This window comes from Fusarium solani (genome assembly GCF_023522795.1).
Source record: "Fusarium solani strain SB1 chromosome Unknown bctg00000005, whole genome shotgun sequence".
In the NCBI taxonomy this organism is placed as follows: Eukaryota; Fungi; Ascomycota; class Sordariomycetes; order Hypocreales; family Nectriaceae; genus Fusarium; species Fusarium solani.
Window position 1 is genome coordinate 3,530,754 of NW_027072153.1, and position 15,008 is coordinate 3,545,761.

Below are 15,008 nucleotides of genomic sequence, written 5' to 3' on the forward strand. Positions count from 1 at the left end.
AATAGGGCGGAGTGCAATCTCCCAGCCAGCTCCTGTCGATCAACACCTCTAGACGCCTATCGCCCCGGCTGTCTATCCGGTCCGGTACGCTCGCCCAGCAACACCACCATGCATGTTCCCGGGCCGGCCATACACAACAAAAAGCAATAATCGTCAAAGGGCCATTAAGATCGCGAATTGTAGCTGCATCATGCACCTCTCGTCACGTGGCTGAACAGCCCATCGAAACACCACATATTCTCGGTCTTCCTTCCATCCGGTGTCTCGTTCGACAATCATTTTTTTATGTCAGATGAGCAGTAAAGGCCATGGCTACTGATCCAATCTCGAATCTCCCAAACGAGATTTTGTTGCAAATTTTTGGGTATTTTTGCCTACATTGCCAGGACGAGTACAATCAGTCCTGGGACACCCGACCACTTCGCCACAAGCCTCATCGTACGAGACAAAGAGGGGATCTCAAATCATGGTATTCCCTTGACCGGCATACACTCTACTCGGCTTCGCTGGTATCAAGGCGCCTCAGGGACATTGCGCAGTCCGTCTTGTATCATGAGTTTGCACTTGGCCACGGTGACTCTTGGGTTTCCAAGTTGTATACTTGGCAAGGCCGACTTGCGTCTTTTATGAGATGTTTGGCACAGAGACCTGACCTTGCCCGCTCAGTCAGAGTATGCTACATTTCTACGTCCTTATTTGAAACAAGTTGTCAGGAAGAAAATCGAGCTATCATCCTGGAGGCGGCTCGTGCTCTTGATATCGATTTACCGGCTGCGTGGAGACAGCGGGTCTCGAAAGCATCCACCCATGAGAAGTGCGATTGGCCTGACACTTATCAAGTGTTCCTTGATTCTCATTTGGATGGGAATGGTAGCTTGGATGAAAGGCAACTCCGGAATCTACACAATGCCTTTCGCGAGGGCTCTGAGCCTGGTCGACGCTGGATGAACGCCGAGCTGGTGGCCATGCTGATCGCACTGATGCCGAAGCTCGACTACATTAGCCTTCAAGGCAACTCCAGATGGCCGACCCATGGAATCCCACACTCTGCACTTCCGGCTCTTGGGGTCTCGGACCTGCCTCTAAAGACACTGGACCTTGCAATTGGCGGAAGTCCAATCATTCAACTGGCTTCCGGTTTGGAGACATTGAACCTACATCAACACTCTTTCCATGGATCTCCAATTCCAGAAATGCCCAAGCTAAAGACTCTTCGAGTGACAGATTGCCTGGTCTCGGCCAAGAGTCTTCAGGAGCTCTTGGCTGCCTGTACAGGGAGTTTGACAGCCTTTGAGTTTGAAGCCAAGATCGACCCTGGGTCTTTCAACCCATTCGCATCGGGTACTTCTTCAGATCATTTCCAATTTTCAGAGGCCATTGAATGTCTTGAGAGGCATAAAGATTCTCTCAAGGTGTTGCATCTCGACCTCGCGAATCGGGGCTTTCAAATGAACAAGATCCCAGATGACCTTGATCTGAAGCACTTTTCTGTCTTGGAACACGTGTTTCTCAACTCTACGGTCCTCTTTGGTCATGTTCCCATCGCCAAGGAGCATGAAGTTGACCACCAGGTACTGATGCGTCTTCTTCCTGATTCGATTGTTTCGCTCTCAGCAAGGAATGACTCACGGTGGACTAGTTGTCTCGAGGAAGCACTTCTGACCTTGGCAGGCTGGAAGGGCCAGACACCCCAGCTTTTCCCAAACCTAAAGTCTATCCAGAGTGACATTATATCCATGGGAACCAAGAGTCTTGTGTCACTGTTTGGGGCAGTCGGGGTAGGTTTTGACATCAAGGTCTGTTTGCTGAGCGAGGTGAAGCCTTATCTGAACGGCATGAATGGGAGGTCTGATCTCCTTCTACCTAATGTGGAGTCACATGCTGATGGTCAATGATGGATAATGAGGAAAGTAAGAATGGAAAATTGTCATTGGGTCCTTTGGTCGGGACGAATCTTCAAAGGGAGCACAGAACAGTTTGAAAAGTTACGAAGCGTGGATTCAGGACTATCATTTTGTTGGGGACACAATAGGATATACAGGGTGTTCATTTACTATGCAAATTCAATCAAAAATAGGGCATTATTGAAAGTGGTGTGAGGGCCTATATGCAGATCGTCACAACAGGCTCAGTGTCGCCTTCGCGTGCCCTCACCAATTCGACTTCACTTTTGATCAATTTATAGTCATTGTGAATTATAATCCATCAATCATTGCGCAAATCTATCTAATCGTGATAAAGTCTGATCATGCTATCCGTCTATCTATACTTTTCAACTTTTTCATGACCGCGTTCTATCAGATCCATACTCATTAAAATACTTCGAACACCCGTTAAGTTGCCAAGGCAGGGGCTTAACGGCTGAATATTCAGCCCGAAGGGTAAATACCGTCTACCTGCTATTAAACTCGCTATTAAACTCTTCTGGGAGGCCTCCCTTCGACTGTGGCGATAAGTTGATAACCAGCTATCAAAACCACTTCAAACCTGTAGTAAGGGAGTTGACTGATAGACATAGGGGTCCCTCTACCACTTCCTTCCAGGCCCAATCAACTATATACCGTATATCGAGTTCCCCCTTGCCTGTAGCGTATAGGAAAACGTCATTCAGTCAATGTACCGTGGTGGATACGGCGGATTGATCAGCTGCTGAGCCTGACGGCGTTGTTGGTCAGCAAGGCGCATCTTCATCCCTACCCTGCAGTTAGCCATGAACGCGGCTTGTAGAAAACGCAGGCGTATACACCTTCTGTGGGCGTGTGGTTATAGAGGTTCTGACGATCGAAAGGGGCCTCGAGGAGCAGGCCTTGCAATGAGGTAACTCGTGAGACCGCAACATAACTAATACCGGCCTGGAAGTCGCGTGTAGCGAGGTCAGCGACTATCTGATCCTTCGTTAGGCTCTGGCATTTGTGAACAGTGATGGCAAATGCCACGATCAGGGGAAACTGCGTGCGAGAGCAGGTCTCGTTGCCCACTAGGAAATCACGCGTGACGGGAAGGATGGGTACGATTTTCCTGCCCTCGTCAGTTGTCAGATACGGCGGTCCGTCATAGGTATCGAAGTCCACCATGATGACGTCCGGGGGATCTTGCCACGGGTTGGCGCCTTCATTCCAAGAGACATCATATATCGTACCCTGGGCGCCATTGACCAGGCCAGCTGGTTGCCACAAATTAGTTGTGAGCATTACCCTGGCGCCTCTAGCAATAGGAAACTTGTTGGATAGATTGCCAGCGTTGTCGCTTGCCGCCTGCCCCGCGCCTTTGCCCTGGTTCTTTGCCTCCACCTGTATTGCCGGGGCGTTGAGGTGCACCATATGCTCGTAATTGTATTCGTTGACCCGGGCCTTTGTGGAATACACCCGCATAGCAGCCTTGAATCTGTCAACCTCGCTCTGCGTTAGCTTGGCCCGCACCCGACTGCTGAGGAGGTTCCAGGAGGGTATAGATAACTTGACTTCCCGCAGCTCTTGCAAGGCCTGACGGAACCGGGCCTGATCATCACCAGTCTGGCGCTGTACCGTCGTCAGGAAGACGGTGCGGTCAAACAACCGGTAGGCCACCTGTCCTCTCTTTTCCAACGAAGACAGGCCAGTGGTGGCGGTTGAATACAGCGGCTTTTGTCGGACGGGTGGTAGCTGGAAGAAATCACCCACAAGCAAGACGCTCACACCACCAAAGAACTCGAGGCTGCGCTGTGGAAAGGCCTGTCGTAGGCGAGAATCAATTCGCCCGAGCTGCTCAAGCCCTAGCATGCTCTTCTCGTCAATGACGAGGTATTTGACGTGACGTAGGCGGGACTGAAGGGCAGCAGCGTCAGCTGGGCGAAGTTCGGTAAAGGCACCGCCTACTGGGAGACGGAGCAGGGAATGTATGGTGCTGCCCTGTATCTGGTTACTCGCAACGCCTGTTGGCGCTACGCGGCAAATAGGGCTAGGATTGGGCAGCGCAGCCGCCTGAAGATGGGAGGAAAGCACCTTGATAAGGAAGGACTTGCCCGTGCCACCACCGCCGTCAACGTGGAGAAGGATCTGAGCGGGATTTTGCGCCTGGAAGTGACCCATGAAGGTATCGTACACTAACCGTTGTTGCGGGTTGAGCTGGTCACGCCAGTGAGGGTCAAGAACCTCCACATCGTTGGCGATAGGGTTGCTGGCGATAACGCCTTTCCAGTAGCTGTCTCGAAACTCTGGATAAGTGCCCACATGCCGTGTCCAGTCGTAATTGACATCGATATCGCGGCGGCCAAGTAGGTCAAGATCTTCCTGGGTGAGGGGGTTGTCAGATAAAAGGGCGGCGAGGCGGATCCAGTCTTCGTCATCAAATTCTTCCTCTACTGGCAGAGCCTCGTACTGATCCTCTTGAGGTTGCAATTGAGCCTCTTTTGGCCGGCCGTAATGGTCATCACCATGACTGTGGTGCTGCCAACAATAGGAGAAGGCCTGAGCGTGAGAATTAAAACGATGGCCGTCAAACATAAGGAGCTCATCATGCCGACGATGTGGGTGGTTCAATGTCAGCTTTACGCGGCAGTACTCTGGCCACTGTTGGCCTTCTGGATCAGCCTGATAGCGAGGAAAGTAGACCAATACACGCGGCCTGCCGTTGACGTTGCCTGGCTGCCATTGCTTCCATTTGGAAGGGTTCTTAGAGTGGAAATTCCAGTACTTGAGAAAGGAAACATACGTCAGGTCCTCTAGGGCTTCGGGGCGTTGACAGTACTTTTCGTAGACGTTGGGCGCCTCGTCAACCTCATCGGCGTCAATCCGCAGGAAGCGAGAATGCATGTCAGGATTACGGCAATCAATTTGTAAGCAGGTTCGTGAACCCTCTTGTAGCGGCAGGCCGAGGAGCAGGTGGCTAACCTCCTGCTTCGAGTAGTCTCGCTCAGCGACTAGCTGATTTAGGAGCTTTGACGTGAAGGAAATCAGCGGGTTGTGGTCCTTGACCCGGGGCATCAGGGCCTTCCCAATCTGGGCAAAAGACACACTCTTCTTCTCCGACTTGGAGCAGTATTTAGCTGCGTAATCGATCACCTGCTGCAGGCTCGTGCAGGGTGACACATCTGTATTGGCTAGCCACGCGACGGCAAGTAAACGGTTGTAGTGGTTCATCTGGCTATCGTTCCGCTCGCCCCTGAAGCTCCAGTGCTTAGAATGAGGAACCTGTTCAAGGGAGGCTAGCAGGCGCTGCCCGTGAGGAAATCCAAAGCGGCACTCTACCTGCTTGGTATGCTTGCTGAGCTGCATGCAGTAGTTGCTGCAGCGATGGCGCTGCACTCGGTTTACCACCATCGACAGGAACTGGACGGTAAGGGGACGTTCCAATAGATTACTGATCAAGGGATTCCCTTCCCCAGGTGCCTGCACCCTCTGAGGCTCTGGGTTGACAGCGGATACGTGATATCCCCAGATTCGGGCAAATCGCTCCCGGGACTGGCTGTCATCGGGATCCAAGTCCGGGTGGCCACTTAGCCAATATAGGCCATGGTGGTGACTGGAGCCCCTGCCCTGCCACTCGTAGCGACCCCAAAAGTCTGTTAGGTTAAACTTCTGCTTCAGGACAATAGTCCTAAAGAGCGTATAGCGCTTATGGAAGTGATAGGCGGCAATATGGGCGTTGTCTCGCAGTAGTTGCCGGGACAGAGCCATCCGCGCCGCCTCAGGAGCCGCTTTCCACTCCTGGAATCGAGGCATGTGACGATATAGGGACTCCCAGTGGTAATCAGCCGCACTTGCTGTGACGAAAAGGCCAGGCCTGCCTAGATTGAAGGCGTATGCCTCCAATTCCTTCCTTTGCCTATACCAATATGGGCGGGTGCCCCTGATTACGGCCGCTTGGCGCGTGATCGACTGGATCAGGGCCTGAGCCTCTGGCTCGTCAGGCTTGGCCATCGCTTCCTCTATGTCAGCGCGCGTAAGGGGCTGACGGCGGCGGCCTTCGTGTTGCTTGACCGAGTAGTTGCTCCGCTTTCTGACCTGCGCACGTAATAGCGTGTTGAGGGCGACGAAAGGCCACGTCTTATGCCGGGCAAAACGTCCGTCTTGCCATCTCATCGCATGGGCAAGGTAGTCCTGGTACGTGATGCTCCGTAGGCGAGGCTCCACGAAGTCGGCCTTGCCGTCAGGGTAGAGGGTGGGGAACGCGAGCGTCATCAGCGGCTGGGAACGGTTGAATTCGTTGATAGGAGTCCTGCGAATGGAAGGTAGTGGTATCTGGTGTTGAGCCTGCGCATTAGGCGGTATATGCTCAAGATCGGCCATACGCTCGGGGTCAGGGGTGCCATGAAGGAATCGGGATTGCAGGGCGTTTAATTCGGTATCGGTGACCTGCAAATTCGGGATCGCCGATGCATCTGCATCTGCTGGATCCTCTTCTACATCCTCCTCAACCGGACCTTGGGGGGCCTCGCCGTCAGGTATGTCAGCCACTTGGCTAGCAACGGAAGCAACTATGCTGCCGTCGAGAGGAAGCCGTTGCAAGCGATCCTGCCTCACAACGATATCGCGATAGCCCGGGTGGTGGCGCTGTAGGTAATGGAGCCAGGTCAACAGGCATGAGCGGCGTACCCGGAAATCGCGAGCAAACTGCTGCTGGAAGTGAGGGTCGCCCTCCATGTCAGGAGGCCGCAGGAGCACGATATCTAGCTCTTCAGGTAGGACCGGGAGCTCTTCAAATAGCCTACCAACATTGCGAAGGAAGTGGGCAACATGGCCGCGGTATTTATACTGAGAGCCACGTACCTGTAGGACCTTCACGTGTACGTGAACCCTAGCAATCAGCATCTCCTCAACCATCGTTAGGCTGGGTAGACTACCGGGGACTTCCCCGAAGTCAAGGCTATTGGCAGCGCTAAAGAAGTAGGGCTCATCGGGGGTTCTCTCCCTATCTCGACTGATGCAGCGGCTGCAAACTCCCAAGCTGTTTTTCTTCATATCGAACCAATGCTCCCGGCAGCGAATGCAACTATGCATCTTGTCGTCATTCAGGGCAGTATAGAACTCCCGCACAAGGGCCTGATCCTCCTCACTAAGGGTAGGCAAATCAAGGTCCCCTGTAAAAGGTGGATCGACTATCTGATCAAACTGTCGTTCTTGAAGCTGCGGCCGTGGCCGTCGGTTCACGATGCCTTGACGTGTATAGCGGCCGCGGCGATGACCCTGTGGCAGTAATGAAGCAGTGGTAGGGAATGATTCCTGTGGTACAGGCGTGCCTAGCACAATAGGAGCCGTTGGGGCGGTGTCACTAGGAATCGGCGTGCCCAGAACTACTCTTGGCGGGCTGGGGGTGGGAGGGATAGGGAGGACTCCTTCCACCACGCTTGAGGTAGAGGGGTCCAGCAGAGGTCTGGGCAGTCCCTGGAGGACGGGCGCCAGACCACGGAATACAGCAGGCGTTGCAGGGGGTTGTGAGCTATTAATGGATACAGGCGCTGGCGCATTTCGCCGTGGAGGCGTTAAGTGAGCCTGAGAATCGGTCCTCTTCGCCGTTCTGCGCGGCGACAGCCCTGAGACGATGTTCCGCATGGCGGCAACCGCGGCTCGAGATTCGGTCGCCCGTTCCTTTTGGCGCGCCCTGCAGCTACTACACTGTCCTGTAAACTTCGTAGGGTCCTTGACGCCTCGAAATTCGACTTCGGGCAGGTCTTGCTTGCAGGTACGGCAGTTCCGAACTGCCTGTGGTATGTCGTCCTCCATCTGGCCGCATGTACATCCACCTCTTACCCACCTAGACTTCTGAATATCACTTGGGCAGGGAGACTTCGCCCTGTGCAAGTGAGTTGTCCGACAGCCTAGAAGTCCAATACCGTGACAGATTCGATAGGGAGGTTGCTTTAAGGTGTTTAGATTAGGTCTGGATGATCAGAGAAACAGGCCACTGCACTGTTTGGCCGGAGGAAAGGCGACTGGGAATGTAGAGAGGTAGGTCGGCTACGGGGTGATATGTGAGCCTGACACCGTTAGCAACGTGATAGGTTTGGTAGACTTGATGGGAAAGGATGGTGTAAGCAAGAGGCACAGGACTTGTCCGGCCAGCATCGTGCTTAGAAACTCAACAATGATTGCATTGAAGGAACGAAGAACCCGAAAGCTCTTAGAGAGCTTGCCAAGCTACGGAGTACTCTGTAGCTAGTTACCTAGTCAACGCTCAGGGGTTCGTGACGAGGCATTCATGTAATGGCGTTATGAGCGTCGGCAGCCGACCAATTCCAGCACGAGTTGAGCACAGGCCATGCCAATTAGCCAATCAGAAAAGGTTTTATGCTTTTTTTTCTGACTGAGTAAAACGCCCTTCGGGCTGAATAACATCAAAGGCTGTAATACAATCTATCCATGCCGTCTAATCGACATACTTGGGCATAGTGGCCATGACTCCATCCTTGGCAATGAGCTGCATGGCAGTGGTGAGCTCGTCGACGAAGCGCTTGTCGTCTCGCAAGTTGTCGCCGAAGAGCATCTTGACGCTGAGAAGCTCGCGGGGGTCGTCTCCGCCAGCCTTGGCGAGGGCCTCTAGCTGCTCGAGCATGGGGTCCTCAACCTCGAACTTCTCGCCCTTGTCGGTCACGCCGTGGATGTAGCGGAACCAGGCGCCAACGACAAAGGACAGGCGACGGAGGGGACCCTTGACCCAGATCTCCTCGGCGATGGAAGGCATAATGAACTGAGGAATCTTGCCCGAGGCATTAAGGGCAAGACGGGGAATTCGATCCATAATAGTGGGGTTGGAGAAGCGCTCCATAAGGGTGTTGCAGTACTGGTCAATGTCGACGCCGGGAATCTCGGGAAGCAGGGGCTTGACCTCCTCTTGCATCATCTGCCAGATGAACTTGCGGTAAAGAGGGTGCTCCATGACCTCGTGCACGTACTGGAATCCAGCGAGCTGGCCGGGGTAGGCCATGGCGGAGTGGCTGGCGTTGAGAAGACGGAGCTTGTGCTTCTCAAACTGCTCGACATCGTGCGTGTCGTGGACAACCTGAACACCGACCTTCTCAAACGGAGGGCGGCCATCGCAGAAGTGGTTCTCAACAACCCACTGCATGAAAGGCTCAGTAACAACGGGCCAGGCGTCCTCGATGCCGAAAGTCTCTGCGAGCGAGTCGATGTCGCTCTGGTGGGTGACGGGGGTGATGCGGTCAACCATGGAGTTGGGGAAAGCTCCCTCCTCGTCAATCCACTTGGCGAGCTCTGGGTTGCGCAGACCAGCAAAGGTCTTGAGCATGTTGCGGGTGATGGTACCGTTGTGCTGCATGTTGTCGCAGGACAGGACGGTGAAGGGCTTCAGGCCCTGCTCGTGGCGCTTGGCCAGAGCGGCGTAGAGGAAGCCAAAGGTGCTGATGGGAGTGTTTGCGTTCTCTTCCTTCAGATCGTGCTGAATGTCGGGATGGTCGGCTTGCAGCTGGTGGGTGTTTTCGTTGTAGTAGTAGCCACTCTCGGTGATGGTCAGAGACACAATGTGGGTGTCTGGGTGAGCCATCTTGTCGATAACGGCCTGACGGTTGTCGGGCGCAAAAATGAAATTGTTGATGCTGCCGACGACCTTGGCGTCGCTGCCCTTGGCAGACCGCTCAATGACGGTGTACAGGTGGTCTTGAGACTCCAAGACATCGCGCATGGAAGAGTCATTGGGCCGAAGACCGACGCCGCAGATGCCCCATTCGTTTTGGTTGTGCTTCTGAATCAAATGGTTGATATAGACAGCAAGGTGAGCTCTGTGGAAGCCACCAACGCCGACGTGGACAATTCCATCCTTGACGGCAGTTCTGTCGTACGTAGGAATTTCCACAGTACGGTTCTCTTGCTGTGAAGAGATTGTAGAGAGGTTCGCTGAGTTGAGCTTGAGAGGCATTGTGATGTGGCGTAGGTTGGTTGTGAAAGAAAGGTGAAGATTAGGATCTCACCGCTCACCGCTGACCGTTGACGACAGGTGTTTTGTTCTTGTTGGGGTTTTTCTAGGCAGCACCGTAATTCCGGAATAAGTTCGGTCACAGGCGGTCAGAGATTTTTCCTGGCACGTTCCCCGTTGTTTGGTGGCTAGGGAGGCAAGCTTGGGATCCAAATAATATGGGGCCCGGTGACGTTTGTCTTTGTTGTCTAGACAAGGAAAAGCTTGGAAAAAGTAAAAAATTTCTTGATGACGTGTGACCAGAGATAACAGGAGATTATGATTACCGAGCGGAAGCCGAGGAAAAAGGAGTCCATGATATGATGTTGTGCCGAGACAGACAGTTGACAACTATTTCCGTGCTGCGGTTGTTGCTCCAGTACAGCCTGTCCACCCGCAGCGCTACACTACAGTACCTAAACTATGACATCAAGCGATTCAAGCAATTGAAGCTCTCGTGAACGTCACTACTCAGGTACAAAGTTAAACACAAACACTGTTTCTGGTTGAGCTACAAAATGAGGTTGTTGTCAATAACGGCAACAAACTCAAATGGTCAACTGACTGAAATCAATATAGAATTGTCTGGAGATATATAAATTCAGCCACGTAGCCCCTGGCCCGCACAGGGGACCCTTTCCCTACAGGGCTTCACGATCCTCCAGAAAGGGTCCCGTGGCTCAGGCACCTCACCCCCAACTGGCACCTGACTCGACCCTACATCTAGGTTTGCACGATCCCACCATCCCATTGGGCTGCAACCATCATAGTTAAGCTCTAAAAGTGTAACCGGATCAGACGCTGGCTGTTCCGGTGCCGGGCGGGCGGCATCAAGAGCCGCAGCAGGGGCCCTGGTACCTGGACTCTGACTCGCGTGATGGTTCAGCCCAGTTCGTATGCGCACTGTCTCCTGCTCCCAAATATCCATCCATCAAGGGTTATCATCTGACTGTCGGAACTGGTCAGCAGCGTTCAGTTGTCGCACCACCGTTTACCTACGCCCGCTCGGCATCCGCGGAGTATTGGGATCCCAGTCAAGTCCGCGTATACAGCTGCGTGCCGAGGCTTCACATGAAGTTATGCAGGTAATAAGAAGGGGCGAAAGCCGTATTCACGGTATATGGTCATGCGAAACTTCTTATCCAAAGTTTGCGAGTAAACACCAGCCGAGTTTTGACAAGCTCTAATGCACCAAGGTCATGCTGTGGCCACCAAAAGCCAAAATCCGCCCGAATAATGTTCACCCAAGATCGATTCTATCAAACGAAAAAGCACTGCCATCTTGAAACATGAAATTCGGCATCGAGTTGGGTAACGGCGCCCCCTGGGCTCCAGGTTCCACGATCCATCCCTCCAAGTCACCAATCGGACTCAACCTTCCTCCAAACACGCCATCAAACGGACCTAAAGACGACGAGATGATTGATTCTGACACGGTGGGAAGCGAGACCGGCTCTGCATCCGAAGTTGGATGCATCGGTTGAGCAAACCCCGAGATAGGTGTGGAAGTGCTACGAGAGGAGGAAGCGACAGAGTCCCCTCCGTAAGGGTGAACTATCGGGGCCATATTTCCGGGGATTGGTTCCAAGGTATGTATGTAAGCTTGGCCGACCGATGCAGGCCGACTCTCGGGTCGCCTTGAAGACTTTTCTTCACGATCTGCGTTGATCAGCTGCACCATAATGTCGCAGAACCGCGACAGTCTCTTCAAGAAGGAATTTTCTTCAGCCCACTCTGCGAATATTCGAATCATGCCAGCAAAGGAGTGCAGAAGCTCCCAGTCCTCGTCAGAGGCCTGATGGCTGGTCAAGACGTGCCTAGAGAGCTCAAAGAAGGGCACAGGAGGGTACGAAGCGACGAGTCTAGTGCATGGTCAGCATTCGCGAGGAACGACAATAGAACATTGCAGAGTATACTCAAAGCGATTGGAATACTCACAGAGCCAGGTCCAGATGGTGTCCTCTTTCCGAGGTCGCCGTCCACAGCCTTTGGGAGAATCGGAGAGAACGCCGAGCAACGTCGAGTATCGACGGAGACATTGATGCATCCTCCGGAATAGGCCATGAGACCAATGCCTGGATGGAGTAAAATCTCACAGATAGATCATGGCACAGTTCGCCGCTGAGAGTGCCAGAATATTGGCCTTCGTCGAGTTCCTCTGGGTGGCTCGCTGCCCAATCTTCCAGTTTCCGACCCTGACTGAGAGCCACCTTTCCAGTGGCACTGGGCCCTTGATCAGTCGAATCATCGGAGTATAGGCCACTATATACCTGCTCCTCGAGCTGCAAAAGAGCGACCCGAGTGGAAAGATGGCTTGTGGCTGACGAAGTTGAGAGACTCTGCTCAAGGAGACCAATACTAGGCAAGTTGAAGGACAAACCAGAAGCCCAGGCCAAGGCCCTGCTTAGGCATACCATGCAGTACATGACTTGCTGTTTTTCCTGGTACTCCTCGGCATTGGCTCTTTCTGTAGTGTTCGCCGGACTCCAGTGGCGAAGTCCGATAGACTTGGCTACGTGGACGGCGAAACTGAATACTAACGCAGCAACATCCTCCGAAAGAGAAGTTTGCGCTACTAGGCACTGTCTGGTATCAGCGTCAACCCGTCAGAGTGTGCGGGAGGGAGAGCAGGGCTTACGAGAGACAAGAGGCCCTGCAAAGTCAGAAGGCTGGGGTTGAGGAGCAGCAACTCGACATTCTCCAAAGCCCGCTTTGCGTTGGCTATGAATGATCTTATGAGATCCATATCGATCGAAGACGCCCCGGAAGCTTCTGTGCTGGTCCGACTCGAAACAGCTTTGGAATGAAGGGATTTGGCCTGAAGTGTCAACAGCACCAGATTGTTCGCGCACACATCATATGCGCGCTTATCTGATGCATTGGAAGACTCTGGGGCAGATTCCATAAGACGACGAAAGCTTTCTTTTGTCCATAGAGGCATATGCGGATTTACCATCTCAAAGTATGGTTCGATCATAGCCTCGACGATGACCAAGGGAGGACCAGTCAGGACAGAGCCGTCAGAGACATGTGCGTACATGTGATGCGGCTCTGCTAGTTTGAGAATCTCTTCTCGAGCAGCTGTTGCACGACTCGTGTTGGTCTGGGTATTCTCCATTTCGCATATGTTGGTTTGCAAGATGGCCGCCATATCTTGCATCAGGGAGACCAAGGATGTGGACCCGTAATATCGTTCGCGGCCGCCGATGTTTCGAACAACGCAGCTTCGGCCCCAAGAGGGGCTTTTTATTGTACTCGGTGAGTCAGGCATTGGGGGAGGTGTCGTCTCGGGGTCTCGGCTGTCTTTGGAACTTTGCAAGCCGGAAACAGCATCTTCCAGCTTCTGGAGTCGATCGCCGAGGCGGTTTACTGCATGGCTTCTAAATCGGTAACAGTGAGTTTCAAAGTCCAGATATAGTAGTTTCTGGGCCTATCAAATGCTTACAACCAAGTTGTCTGGTTAGGCTTCTTTCCCTGCCCCAACCATTCACAGTCAAGACCGAGACGGACACAGTTGGAACAATGAGGCCGCTCTCTCCCACATCGAATCTTTCGTGACCTGCACTGATCGCATACTATTGAAAAACACGCCCAAGTTAGCCACTAGTTCTTCCATAAAGCGGCAAAAGGACGCCACACAACACACCTGGGTAGTCTTTCGAAGTTCCCTTCTACATCACTGGTCAGCAACCTCATCAACACAGGACGTGGGACCAAAACCTAAACGCAAATACGAGAGGGTTAATGCGTGCCTCGGTATCCTCTGATGCATCCCAACTTCTCTTCCCGTGCGACGGCATTATGACTCTGTTTGGAAGTGCTCCGAAGTAGTATCTGAGTGCATATCGATCGGCTCTGACGGCGAGAACCAACACGAACTGCCAGCGACTAGGGCTGATATTTGCCCCATCTTATTTAAGGCTGAGGTACATCAAGACCACCTTCCAGACAGATACCCCAGGGCTGAGACCTTCTCTTACTGGTCTAGGCACGCGGTTCGGCCCGAGCTAACGGCTCCCCCGTGGCTGTTGGTCGTGTCCAGAGAGGTTGATCAACGTCTCATTGCCGCGTTGGCTAAAAGGCATCGGCACATTTGCATCCTTCCTGTGCTGATGTTGGCCCACAAGGTCCTCCAGTCCGTGCAGACCTCACTCCAGACTGCGCATGTCGCACTCCGCGACCTGAGTGGCGCGGGGAGATAATGCCGTCGGATGGATCAGGCGATCTACGACAGGAGCCGGAGTTAGACGACGGTCGTTCATGTAAGACCGCCTCGAAACGACCCTCGGTGAATGTAACTCGATCATGGCGCAGACACCAGCTACAAGGATGTCGCTGCAACAATGCTTGGATCCCCCTACCAGATCTTTGTTGGTTGCCTATTTTCCCCCACGGTTCGTGAAGTCATCATCTGGTTGGCCCCTGAGTAATGCCGGAAGAGATTCGTGAATGCACAGTAGCATGAATTCAGCCGATTTGTGAGATGAGGCCTGTTGATTAACGCTAAGCAACACGTCAGACGGGATGGCGCCACCTGACAGGGGCCGGTTGGTCGGTTTGATACGGTTGAGGGCCGATCTTGCTCAAAGTGACATGACACTGTACTACCTGCTTGTTTGGGTTTCTCCTTCTTTCATTGGAAATTAGTCGTGAGGACTGTTGCTCTTTGGGGCATCGTACATACAGGTCCTTGGCAGGGATGGTGTCAAGATAAGGTCAGCGTGAGCAATTGCCAGGATATAACTGATCCAAGAGCACAGTCCCTTTAGTTGGAAGTTGGAATCTCAATACATTCACTGAATTAGAGCCCGATCCATCCTCACCCCACGTCTTCTGGTAGTGAATCTACCAAGGTACCCCATCAAAGCGCATCCATCTACTCCTGAACTGGACACCGAGACTTAGCGCCAAGGCGGCTCGGCCGATCACCCGTTGAATCTGACAGGGCTACGTAGCACCACTCTCAATGGGGAAGGTATCTCATTCGGGTCCGATGGTTGTCCGTAGGGCTAAGAAAGCTGTCTCCACGTGAGGGTGGTTATCGCAGACAACTGGCTATAAAGGTTAATCTACTATCCCCCTGTGTCCACGTTTCAACAGGGTCTCCTCGCTTGTACCAAAGT

General features: G+C 53.1%; 4 protein-coding genes across 4 annotated transcripts; 1 reads left to right on the top strand and 3 right to left on the bottom strand.

Moving 5' to 3' along the window:
- Positions 1-308: 308 nt before the first annotated feature.
- Positions 309-1,895, top strand: MRS44_009577 (uncharacterized protein; the record flags this gene model as incomplete). The annotated part of the gene is made up of 1 exon (XM_046268536.2): positions 309-1,895. The coding sequence occupies one exon, from the start codon at positions 309-311 to the stop codon at positions 1,893-1,895; it is 1,587 nt and encodes a 528-aa protein (XP_046124283.2).
- A 798-nt stretch (positions 1,896-2,693) lies between these two features.
- MRS44_009578 (uncharacterized protein) lies at positions 2,694-7,700 on the bottom strand (the record flags this gene model as incomplete). Its single annotated transcript, XM_065621351.1, has 1 exon — positions 2,694-7,700. The coding sequence occupies one exon, from the start codon at positions 7,698-7,700 to the stop codon at positions 2,694-2,696; it is 5,007 nt and encodes a 1,668-aa protein (XP_065477423.1).
- A 643-nt stretch (positions 7,701-8,343) lies between these two features.
- MRS44_009579 (uncharacterized protein) lies at positions 8,344-9,849 on the bottom strand (the record flags this gene model as incomplete). The annotated part of the gene is made up of 1 exon (XM_046271822.2): positions 8,344-9,849. One exon carries the CDS (start codon positions 9,847-9,849, stop codon positions 8,344-8,346), a length of 1,506 nt encoding a protein of 501 aa, XP_046124282.2.
- Positions 9,850-11,125: 1,276 nt separating this feature from the next.
- On the bottom strand, positions 11,126-13,685 carry MRS44_009580 (uncharacterized protein; the record flags this gene model as incomplete). The annotated part of the gene is made up of 5 exons (XM_065621352.1): positions 11,126-11,747; positions 11,824-12,467; positions 12,524-13,265; positions 13,331-13,359; positions 13,620-13,685. 5 exons carry the CDS (start codon positions 13,683-13,685, stop codon positions 11,126-11,128), a joined length of 2,103 nt encoding a protein of 700 aa, XP_065477424.1.
- Between the last annotated feature and the right edge of the window lie 1,323 nt (positions 13,686-15,008).